This window comes from Myxocyprinus asiaticus, chromosome 3, assembly GCF_019703515.2.
Source record: "Myxocyprinus asiaticus isolate MX2 ecotype Aquarium Trade chromosome 3, UBuf_Myxa_2, whole genome shotgun sequence".
NCBI classification, from domain to species: Eukaryota; Metazoa; Chordata; class Actinopteri; order Cypriniformes; family Catostomidae; genus Myxocyprinus; species Myxocyprinus asiaticus.
The window spans coordinates 23415313-23428261 of NC_059346.1; the positions used below are offsets into that span (position 1 = coordinate 23415313).

General features: G+C 37.9%; 1 protein-coding gene across 1 annotated transcript in view; it reads right to left on the bottom strand.

Moving 5' to 3' along the window:
• The window catches only part of LOC127420016 (voltage-dependent N-type calcium channel subunit alpha-1B-like), a 168264-nt gene that overhangs the window by 54775 nt on the left and 100540 nt on the right, over window positions 1-12949 (bottom strand). The window contains exons 12-17 of the mRNA XM_051661923.1: window positions 8859-8971; window positions 8185-8297; window positions 7419-7550; window positions 4778-4850; window positions 4586-4703; window positions 4415-4482 (exon numbers count right to left, since the gene is read on the bottom strand). Of these exons, the coding sequence (XP_051517883.1) occupies window positions 4415-4482; window positions 4586-4703; window positions 4778-4850; window positions 7419-7550; window positions 8185-8297; window positions 8859-8971 (617 nt within the window). The remainder of the gene's footprint in view (window positions 1-4414; window positions 4483-4585; window positions 4704-4777; window positions 4851-7418; window positions 7551-8184; window positions 8298-8858; window positions 8972-12949) is intronic.

The window sequence follows — 12949 nt, forward strand, 5'->3', positions numbered from 1 at the left end:
ATATTTATATATACTTATTTTCATACATTATTTATCGTTTTTATTATTAATGATTTATTAATTGTTTTTCTTTATCCTTTCTCTAATCAAAATGTTTCAAGCAGAACAAGTTTTCCTGGGAATATTATTTAAATTAGTAATTATAAATGTATGTTTTAATTGATCAATATCACTTTCTATTCTGCTATTCTCTTGAGATATCCCTTTAAATAATAAAAGCAAGTTCCCTTTAGGAAGTGATGTCATTGATGGAAAAAGCAACAGCATGAAATAAGTTTTAGCAATGGATTGTATTAATTCTGCAATGTTTTGTGGTATTAGTCTCACTCTAAATGTCCCATCCTGTTTAATACAATTACAGAAAATCGTATGATAATATCAACATTTCTAAAAGTTTTATAACCTCTTCAACTTTGGGGCATTTTTGGGCTGCCGCCTGCAATTTTTCAAACTCAAATTTAAAAGCTCACCATTTACACATACTATACACTAATTGCCAAACAATAAAAAAGACTAATTATTCACAAGTAATATTTTATGTGTTTACAATCATATGATAAATAGAATTAAAAAAACTTTTGTTGTCCTAACTTTGTAAGCATGTAATCTAGTTCTGTTCACTCCATCTCCCTCCAAATAGTCTTATTTTATTCCACTATATAGCAGCAAGTACCTATCACCTTCCCTCACAAAATGCCGATTTGAAATGTAGGTGGCGCTCTAACGCATTTTAGCCCTCACAGATTTGCTCATCCATAGACATTCAGTCTAATTTTCAGTTCACGCACCACCCCCAGTGTTTCATCAAATATCTTGGCCTCTGAGTGGACTAGAAGCTCAATCTAGGTGTCATTAGATAACTGAGATCCTCCCCTTTGCGATTACATTTTATTTTCAATAGTTGATAACTTATACTGTATTTGCAATGATTTGTTTAGCATGCTTTTCCTGCTGGACCGCATTGTAAGGTCGATGCCAAGATGTCTGATAGCCCAACACACATCAATTCATGGAATAACAAAGAACTTTCAACTTCAGACAATATCTGAACTCTCTGACAAAGGCTGAAATCTACACCTGAATATCACCACAGTGTGATAAATTAATTTGGTACACAATGTTTTCTGTTTGGATACTTAAGGAGAGATGGCAAAGGAGCTCGGGGAATCTGTAGTCAGATCTCCCGCACAATTGCTGTGTGTCGTTTTCTCTACCAGGTATACAATTCTTATTTCTTATATTTTGATAAATGTTTAAATTTGACTTATTATTGTCTAATTGGAATTGATGAATGTATTATTTTACCTGGTAAATAAATTTTTACATTTGAGTTTATTCTGATTTACTCTGAAATTATTGTCTTTAGTAGATTACGTTAAGTCCATGTTTCTGCAAATCTACGACCAGGTTAGTAGCGGACTGAGACTTTAGAGCTCCGACTAACAGATTGGCATTATTTCAAGTGTACTTAGAGTGTACAGGCTTGATTTAGAATTTCCGTTTAGGACAACATGAAGTTGATCGACCAAGCCTAAATAGGGTGTATTCTAAACCTCTGGTTATTGTAATATTTTTCTAGTTAAGTGTGCATAGGAAACTATGGCATGATTATATAAAGCTATTTTTAACTTAGGTATTGTTGGTCTATCTTTGTAAAGTTTAGTGGTCATGACCTCTGTGTAGAAATAATGTTACTCTAATTAAGTGTTTACTATCTAAGGGGACTAAACAAAATACTTTTAGATAAAAGGTTAAGCATGAGCAGCCATCTAATTAGTATTTAGTCAATTACGTCTGTCTAATGACCAAGACTGGCTAATTTGTGACCGTGAGATCCACGTACACGGCCGGCGCGAGACTCTCTAAGCGACATAGGAATCCGAATGAACGAGTACAAAATAAAATAGAGTTAAATACGATGATCAAATGTTAAACCAATTTAATAATAATAATAAAGATTGGAACATTAATATATCCTTGGAAACTTTTATAATTTGAGTCAGATAAAATAAACGGTGATCATAAAATGAATAATATAGTTATTTAATTGGAACGAAATAACTTAAACTTAATGCGCACGATAAGACAGAACACACAGGAGACCTTCAGCCATGCATTGGATACCGTCCTTGGGCCTTTGGCTGGCCTTCCCCTTACAGCATATTTCTGGACATCTAAGATATAACATTGGATTATTCACACAAGCAAGCTCACAGACAAGTAAAAAAATGGTTAATTTTTTTGAATTTTTTTTTTAGCTATTTGAGGCTTACATCAACAGTGAGTGATCAGCACATAAAAAGACGTTTGTATTTTATATCTTACAGAAATTATATTGCACTTTTCATCATTCTTTTAAAAATCTATCGAGCTGTGGTATTAGAACATCAAAATAAACTGTACAGTAGCATTCCTGAGATTGAGAGCTTTCATTTGATATACAGGTGCATCTCAATAAATTAGAATGACGTGGAAAAGTTAATTTATTTCAGTAATTCAACTCAAATTGTGAAACTCGTGTATTAAATAAATTCAATACACACAGACTGAAGTAGTTTAAGTCTTTGGTTCTTTTAATTGTGATGATTTTGGCTCACATTTAACAAAAACCCACCAATTCACTATCTCAAAAAATTAGAATACATCATAAGACCAATAAAAAAAAACATTTTTAGTGAATTGTTGGCCTTCTGGAAAAGTATGTTAATTTACTGTATATGTACTCAATACATGGTAGGGGCTCCTTTTGCTTTAATTACTGCCTCAATTCGGTGTGGCATGGAGGTGATCAGTTTGTGGCACTGCTGAGGTGGTATGGAAGCCCAGGTTTCTTTGACGGTGGCCTTCAGCTCATCTGCATTTTTTGGTCTCTTGTTTCTCATTTTCCTCTTGACAATACCCCATAGATTCTCTATGGGGTTCAGGTCTGGTGAGTTTGCTGGCCAGTCAAGCACACCAACACCATGGTCATTTAACCAACTTTTGGTGCTTTTGGCAGTGTGGGCAGGTGCCAAATCCTGCTGGAAAATGAAATCAGCATCTTTAAAAAGCTGGTCAGCAGAAGGAAGCATGAAGTGCTCCAAAATTTCTTGGTAAACGGGTGCAGTGACTTTGGTTTTCAAAAAACACAATGGACCAACACCAGCAGATGACATTACACACCAAATCATCACAGACTGTGGAAACTTAACACTGGACTTCAAGCAACTTGGGCTATGAGCTTCTCCACCCTTCCTCCAGACTCTAGGACCTTGGTTTCCAAATGAAATACAAAACTTGCTCTCATCTGAAAAGAGGACTTTGGAACACTGGGCAACAGTCCAGTTCTTCTTCTCCTTAGCCCAGGTAAGACGCCTTTGACATTGTCTGTGGTTCAGGAGTGGCTTAACAAGAGGAATATGACAACTGTAGCCAAATTCCTTGACATGTCTGTGTGTGGTGGCTCTTGATGCCTTGACCCCAGCCTCAGTCCATTCCTTGTGAAGTTCACCCAAATTCTTGGATCGATTTTGCTTGACAATCATAAGGCTGCGGTTCTCTTGGTTGGTTGTGCATCTTTTTCTTCCACACTTTTTCCTTCCACTCAACTTTCTGTTAACATGTTTGGATACAGCTTATTTGGCAATGAATGTTTGTGGCTTACCCTCCTTGTGAAGAGTGTCAATGATTGTCTTCTGGACAACTTTCAGATCAGCAGTCTTCCCCATGATTGTGTAGCCTAGTGAACCAAACTGAGAGACCATTTTGAAGGCTCAGGAAACCTTTGCAGGTGTTTTGAGTTGATTAGCTGATTGGCATGTCACCATATTCTAATTTTTTGAGATAGTGAATTGGTGGGTTTTTGTTAAATGTGAGCCAAAATCATCACAATTAAAAGAACCAAAGACTTAAACTACTTCAGTCTGTGTGCATTGAATTTATTTAATACACGAGTTTCACAATTTGAGTTGAATTACTGAAATAAATGAACTTTTCCACGACATTCTAATTTATTGAGATGCACCTGTATGAATTGTCATACGAAATGCTATTTGAAAGACTTTCATTTTTATATTAATATTTCAACCACATGACCTCTAGGTGTTGCTGATTTTCGACGCGAATGTTTTCAGGCCTTATTTTAATATTTTATGTAACACAAATGCAAAAGAGATGATTATTTATGAAAAGTTCAGATTCTAAGCTTTCAAACGATATTCAGAGACTTGAACATTTTAAGCGTAAAATTTTTTGCGACATAGCACCCCCATTTGGAGTAGAAACACTTATGTAATGTAAACTAACTCTTACATCCTGTTTGGAATCTTGTTAATGTTCTTTCCAATGGTTACATGTGCTAGAGGATGTGAATATATGCCATATACAGGATATACATTTTCCAATATTTAGGCAGATCTAAATATGTTCAACCAACCTTGGTGAGTTCTTGTGCATTGGCAAGATTATCAACAGCGATGGCCAAAAAGACATTGAGGAGAGTGTCTGATCAAATGTGTTTTAAGGAATCCCGATAAAAGCGGTCATCTATAAAACTGTGAATCGGGACAGTTTTATACACTTTCAGTCAGTTGCCTGAAAAGGATACAGTTTCCAAACAGCGTGAGCACAATAAAGTACACAGAGCAGAACATTCCTCTGTGCACTCCTCCCTGGGACTCGATTCCATGATACATCACAGCATTCCAGTCCTCTCCTGTCAGAATCTGACAAGATAAAACACATTATGCAGATACTACAAATATCAAATGGGAGTGTTCACACACAGTGAAGTCATTACCTGAAACACTGTCAAAATAGCAGCTGGGAAAGTGTCAAAGTTGGTAGTCGGGGTCTCATCTTCAAAATTGAATCTAGGAGAGAAATGGTAAGCTGTAAATCATTTTTTTGGATGAGTCGTATGTTTATGCTACAATGTTCCTTGCTAGAAAGCACAGAGCCAGCTCTGCCATTTCCAAAATCTTTTTCAATTTTTATTTTAATCTGTTTGCTAGTAAACACTGCAAACAGTGTAACAATGAGATTAAATAACAGCCTGCATACTTCAGAACCTAACTGAGATGTTCATGCACTGTATGTTTAAGATAAAAATAAGATTATGAGATTCTAACTATATTTTGTCTTGTTTTAAAGAAAAAATATCTAAACATTCTTAAAACAAGAGAAATTTACAGGAGATATCTTTGCTAACAAGGCTCCTTGCTAGCCTGAGTCAAATGAGCCAACCCGGAAGTCTCTACGATGTTTAGGTGCAGAGATATGTGTTTTGCTACTCGGTTGCTAGGGAGATCCCATTTGGTTTCTAGGCAGTTACCAGGGTGATACTAACAATGCTCCTTCATAGTCTGAGTCAAATGTGCCAACCCTGAAGTCTCTAAGATGTTCTGGTGCAAAGATATGTGTTTTGCTACTCGGTTGCTAGGGTGATCCTATCTGGTTGCTAGGCAGTTACCGGAGTGATACTCAAAAGGCACCTTGCTAGCCTGAGTCAAATGAGCCAACCTGGAAGTGTCTACCATGTTCTGGGTGCAGAGATATGTGTTTTGCTACTTGGTTGCTAGGATGAGCTCATTTGGTTGCTAGGCAGTTACCAGGGTGATACTCAAAAGGCTCCTTGCTAGCCTGAGTCACATGAGCCAACCCGAAAGTCTCTACTATGTTCTGGTGCAGAGATATGTATTTTGCTACTTGGTTGCTAGGGTAAGTCCATCTGGTTGCTAGGCGGTTACCAGGGTGATACTAAAAAGGCTGCTTGCTGGACTGATTGTAATGAGCCAAACCTGAAGACTCTATGACATTCTGATCAGGAGATATCTATCTAAGCCATTTTGAATGGGAGTCAAAGGGTTTTGGTTGCTAGGGTGCACTAAATGGTTGCTAGGTTGTATGCAGTTGCCAGGGTGTTCAAGTGATGGGGTGAAAGAAAAAAGAATAAGAGTGGAGTGATGTAAAGATAGAAAAGAAAGTGATGTAGAGATAGATAGAAAGTATGAGTGGTAAATTAGATAGAGCAGCTAAAGGCATATTAAAGGCCTTCTGTGTGTCTGTATACTTTTAAATTTTTGACAATTGGAGTTGGAATAGTCATGGCTCATTTTTCTGGATCTCTGCAACTAATAATAAAAACATAATAAATATGCTTTTGCATTGCTCCATTCTCCTTCACACTCTCAGAGTTCTGCAGGGGCCTCATTGCTAAGAGAATACAGAGAGGTGAATAGAAATAATAGAAATCCTTAAAACGGGAGAAGAAACATCTCACAATCAAGAGCTTGTTTCTGTTATTCTGTAGAACATAAAATGCTTCCTTTCACTGCTCAAGCCTTATTTTTTCATTTTTCACATTCTACCAATAGAAGATTGATTATGATGAAAAACAACTGAAATGTTGCTAGAGTATACTATATATCTGAAGTATGGCTTTGTATCTGTATTAACCTAAGCTTTCAGTATTCAGTAATCATTGCAAACCCATCTCATATTCTAACTGCTAACATATCGTTTCATACCTAAAGTTTTCATGGTTTCTTAAATGTAACTTTCATATAATATATCATACTCTAACCAGGCGCAACGCAATAAAGGGACAAGTGATCAAAGCTTTCTAAAGCATCGGGACATTTTGTTGGTCGCATGTTTTTCATTTCTATTAAACCCCACCCACAGTAAAATATCATTGGTCCAAAATCCTGCTCCACATAGCTGTATATTAAACATCAAATATTTTTTGTGTCACGCTGCAAAGCATTTTCACTTTAAAGCTGAAGTGTGTAATTTTCTCGATGTTAAAATTCTCTATAATATTCCAGATCCAACCCAGAAAATGACTTCATGGACCAGACAGGCAGTTTATCGTGTCAATCTACAGTCTTAAATATGAATGCACTATGGAGCTAAACCCGAGTGCCAGAGAGGCACAAAAGCAATTTCTCATTTCTAAGCACAGAGCTGGAAGGACTTCACTAATATCAGAAGGGAATTGCCTCTCCTGCAGCTTTCTTCACATTGCTTTGTGTTTCAATAACATTTTCATATTTGTTTATCCAGCAAACTTCTCATTAATGTAGATCACATGACAGCATGTTTGTGCATCTAAGCTGATATTTACCTCTTGGGAAGCGCGCACAGATGCAATTCCACCGTTGTAACGTACAATCAATAATTCATGGAACAGAGAAATAAAAACTTCTGCCGTCTGGATTTGCTCAGTCATGTTTGTTAACATGAGGCTGAGGGATAAATGTAATGGCAGTGCTTGAAGGAGTCACGGCTGATTATGCAGCAAGGAACATAAACGATTGGGGTTTTTAATCCCACGTCAAGGGGTGATTTCTTCATTGTCAGTTTATAAAAGTCAAAAGTACAGCATACGAGAGCTCTGAAAAGTAAAGGGTCTACATTAGATCCCCAGTAGTGCTTACTGTCCTCCGAAGAGCTGCATCCCCAGCAGAGCAAACACAACGATGAAGAGAAAGAGCAGGAACAGGAGACTGATGATGGACTTCATTGAGTTGAGCAGAGACACCACCAAATTTCGCAAAGAATTCCAATACCTGCCGAAGTATTCCATAATAAGTTTAGGGAATGAAATATACTTTGATTCTCAGGACATATGATACATATACAGGGTCCAAAGTTTTTTGTTTGGCACACTGGCCAATGGCTGGTAAATTGAAAAAATGTAAGGGCCATAAATATTTCAGACTGCCTATGAAACTGTATTTTGCAATATTTTTATTAAAAAATATTATATCTTTATTATAATGGAATTATTTAGCTATTTAGCTGTTTTTCCTCGTCACCTGTGAAGACTCTTTTTTTTTTTGCTGTCATTTTGTTCCTAATTTATTCATTTTGGTGTCTTAATGTGAGGAATATTCCACATATGAGTCGTAAAAAGGAGTTCTGGAGTAAAAATAAAATTGCCACCCTAGATAGACTTATGATGATTCCTTTTCTACTGTATCAAGGTTAAAGGTGGGAGTGCACAACACACGTTGAACTCAGTGAAGTGAAAGTATCATTCTTACAATTCATTTTAAACCATATATTATGTTGTAATTCCTTATAAAATTACTGATCAACTCCTATTTTTACTCACAAAAGACACTTATTACTCGCATTTAGTGCTTGGCAGATGTCAATTTTGGACCCTGCACAGATGAAGGGACATTTTTGATCTCTTACTTTGTAACCTTGAATATCCTCAGTAAACGCAATGCTCGTAACACACTGATGCCAAAAGAGGCTCCTGGTTTTACTGCTGCCCAAATCACCTCAAAAATGCTTCCCACAATAACCTAAACATGGCAAAGACAGAAGACAATTATGCATATAAAGAATTAGTCCTGAAGGTCAGTTTCAAGGTGTTGTTTTTGGCAACCTGTAACAGCAGGGCTTTGACAGCATTCAATTTCTCCTGGAAAAAAGGATTGTTGGTAACACTTTACAATGAGGATCCATTCGTTAACATTAGTTAATACATTAGGTATCATTAACAAACAATTAATAATATATTTTTTACATAATGTATGAATCTTTGTTAATGTTAGTTAATAAAAATACTATTGTTCATTGTTAGTTCATGTTAGTTCATAGTGCATTAACAAATACAACTTTTAATTATAAAAATGTATTACTACATGTTAAAATTAACATTGATTAATAAAAGCATAATAAGGATTGTTCATTGTTAGTTCATGTTAACTAATGTTGTTAACTAATGTTAACAAATGGAACCTTATTGTAAAGTATTACCGAATTGTCTTTTGCTGCTGAAAAGGCAGACCTCCAGGCATTAATTCCAAATAGAACATTTACTTTTCCTGTGTATCATTTATATCTGATGGGACGGTACTCACCCCAAAGTCAAAGCAGTTAAATGAGGAGTGAAAGTAGGTCCTGGGCCCAAGGCCATACATCTTCAGACTCATCTCTATTAAAAACAGTCCAAGGAACACAAACTCCGCCAAATCTGTACACACAGAGCATTTATCAATGGTGTCAGTCACTAATACTGTAGTAACAGCAATTAACATAATAACCTATCAATATTTTTCTGTATCAGTACAAAAAAAATATCACTAGGCTAAATCTGTGTTTCTGTCTTGTTTTACAGCAAAACTATCAAAACATTCTTCTGATCCAATTTTTACCCAATAGAGTGCAACATTGCCCGCCCACTTTTTCAGCTGTCTGGGTTCCAAAAGTATTTTTCCCATTAATTTCTTCCATAGACTTTTCATAAATTCCTTCATTAAAGAGTTGTAAAGCATGAACCAAACCAACCAGCTCCAAGGTAAATCGCAACATTACAGACTTTGTTTTAGGGCAAAAAAGTATTTGAAAATCCCACAAAAAGACAAAGATTGTGTACTTACCCGAATATAAAACTGCAGAAATATTTAAAGCTATTTATTTTACGTTGTTGATAATAAGTGTAGAAACAATACAGTGAACATGTTTTGGGAAATATTCTAATATACACAAATATATAAGTAGTTTGAGAGTGCAGAGAGACTGACTTGTTTGCGTCATTCAGAGTGCGTCATGGGAGTGGGCGGTCACTTCCGGGCTTATTTTGCAGGTTTTGTTGGCCACAGTTCTCTGTGTGGTGAAGCTTTCTCTGCTGGACCATGGGTAATGTAGTTGTTCAACAGGAATTCTGCTATTATTTTTTATTTTTATACAATGAGGTTGAAATAACTATAGGTTACTTGTGTAACCCCGGTTCTCTGCATTAAGTAGCATTAAGTGAGGTGTCTCACTATGGGATACGCACTTCCGTGTATTCCTAGAAGCCCTATTACATTACGGCAGCCCCTATTGGCTGGCAGAAGTAACGCTTGTGTCAGGAGAAGGCTCCACTTCCCAGTACAAAAGGGCCGACACAGCGTATCACGTCATTCAAAACAAGCACACCTCTTCCTCGCTTCACACAGCAAGGAGGGTGATCTGGTGAGACACCTCACTTAATGCTATCAGAGAACCGGGGTTACACAAGTAACCTACAGTTCTCTTTCAAGCATATGTTTCGGTGTCTCACTATGGGATGTCCTAAATCCCGTATTGCCAGACAGCCTGTTTCAAATTCAAATCATTTATTTTTTTGGTTCCTGGGTGTAAAAAGGTAAATGAAAAGGAGGAGGCGAGAACCGGCTTGAATATATAAATAATATTTTAATAATAAACTTAACCAAAAGCACAAACACACACACACACACGTGTCGGACAACTGTCCGTTACTCTCTCTCTGTCGCACTGCCGTCTCCAGTCGGCCTTATCAAACTCGGGCTTGATCAGCCTAATTAATGTGGCACACCCTCCACCCTGCCACATTCCTCCCTCATTCTCTCAGGTCAGGGAGCCCCCGGCATGACGTACACCACCCCCCCCCCTTTCCCTGGGGGGAGGTGTGCCCTTCCGGCCCCGTCTGCCGGCAGGTCATCCCCGCCTTCCTGGAACTGGGAGGGGACAAGGGGAGGGAAACAACAACAACAAAAAAACACGGTACATACACACCGTAACGGTGATGATATCAACTTAAAATTTAATAATAATAATATTTAAAAAGAGAGTCATTCCTGTCTGGAATGACTGAATGTCATTCCAGACAGATTCAGTGCTGAGTAAACTTGGAGTAACTTCTAGAACTTTCTAGGACTTTCCAGTAATATAAATAGTAGTATTAATACAGGGGCCTTAAGCCCACCAGTTCAGTTTTGTTCCAGCTGCCTAAGTGGATACATACAGTATCTGCATTTTTCTGAGATGGCATCAAGAGGTTGCAAGCATCCGGCAGATGCGTTTTGCTATGTCTGCGGCCAATTTATCAAGACAAGAGTGAAAAAGTACTCCATGGAAGCATCTGCTAAGTTGTGTGAGGCCTACAAGGCATATTTCAGCATGCCTGTCGGGGATCAAGACAAACCCTGGGCATCTCATTTCACCTACGAGCACTGCAAAAAAACTCTGGAAGGTAAGATGGACAATTGTTGCTCGGAATTTTGTGTTATAAAATTTGTTAATTTTTAAAATTGTAAAAGTTTTTAATTTTAAAATGTTTTACAATTTTCAGTGTTATTGAAAAAATATATCATATATGAAAAAATATTGCGAGAATCTCTTACACATTAGTCATGGATTAAATAAATGTATTTTTGTAGGATGGTACAAAGGGGAAAAGAGAGCCATGAAGTTCGCTATCCCAAGAACTTTGCGGGAACCCACTGACCACTCAAGCAACTGCTACTTCTGCATGGTGGACCCTTCCAAACATCGGACTGGCAAGAATGCACCTGCTATCGCGGACCTTCCTTCATTCATCGCCCTGGAGAGAGAGCAGCCGTCTTTAGAAGAGAGCAGCAAGTCAGAGAACGAGGAAGACGTTGTAGTTCCAGATGACAATTTCAGAGGTGGAGCTGAGGAGGGAAACCCATACTACCCCAACCAAAAAGACCTCAATGACTTGATTAGAGATCTTGGTCTCACCAAGTCCAATGCTGAGCTTTTGACGTCTAGGCTCAAGCAGTGGAACTTGTTGGATGAAAGTATGCAAGTCGCAGATCAGAGGAAGTGTCACCAAACTTTTTCCAGCTTCTTCACCTGTCAAGATGGGCTCTGCTTCTGCCACAATGTGACCAGTCTGTTTGAGGCAATCGAAATCGCCTGTAACCAGAATGAGTGACGCCTCTTCATTGACAGCTCATCCAGGAGCCTCAAAGCCGTGCTGCTCCATAATGGTAACAAGCACCCGTCTCTTCCCTGGCTCACTCAGTGCACCTCAAAGAGGATTACAACAGCATCAAGACTTTGCTGGATGCCTTGAAGTATGATGAGTACATTTGGAGGCTGATTCGTGAAAGTGATTTACAGTATAATCGTAAATCTCAAAAAACTACTCCTAAATCTTTTGTAGTCATTTTTGTATTACTTTAGTATAAATACATGTTAATGTACATGTTTTTTCTGACTTTATGTGAACGGAAAGACACAAATTCGCCCATTTTCTCATTGGAAATAAGTACATTTCAAAATATCACTGTCCTTGTCACAAAACCAAAGTTTATGGGGAATAATAGCCATTTTCTATACTTTAGAGGCATAAGCAATTAGGAAATAACATTTACTACCCAGGAACAAAAATTTAGTTACATAGTGTTATCCAGGGCTGGAGAGTCCTGACGGCCTCAAGAGACAACGCTCAGTACAGCATGTGCTAGAGTCTGTGCTGTAACATCTAATTTATAAAACCTCGCAAATGTGTGCATTGAAGACCAGCTCGCCACCTCACAAATATCTTATATCTTAACCCCTTTAAAGAGAGCCCACGATGTAGACATTCCCCTTGTGAATGCACACGCAACCCAGTTGGGATATTAAAACCTTTACTGGAATATGCCAAAGAAATAGCCTCCACTATCCAGTGCAATAAATGCTGTTTGGTGATCGGTTTTCCCTTGCACGGTTTCGCCCAGGAAACAAACAGCTGATCACTCTCCCTGAATTCTCCAGTTTTCTCTGTGTAAATGCGCAGAGCATGCACTGGGGATAATGCATTCAACATTTGCTGCTCTAACGAAGCAAAGGGTGGTGGACAAAAAGCCCTAATTTCGAGAGGAACAATAGATTGAATAACTCTGGGCATGAATGCAGGATTTGGTCATAATAAAACCCCTGCATCCCCTGGCATAAATTGTATACATGCAGAATGTACAGAGACTGCATGTATCTCACTGACTCATTTAGCTGAAGCCAATGCTAACAGTAATGCCGTCTTGAATGACAATATCTTAAAATCATCTTTGTCCAAAGGCTCAAATGGAGGTCCTGAAATAGTATCAAGCACCATCGCTAAATCCCATGAGGGAGAAAGCGGTTTAGAAACTGGGAGAGCGCGACGCACACCCTTCATAAAGCGGCACACTAAAGGATGCTGCCCATGTGACATGCT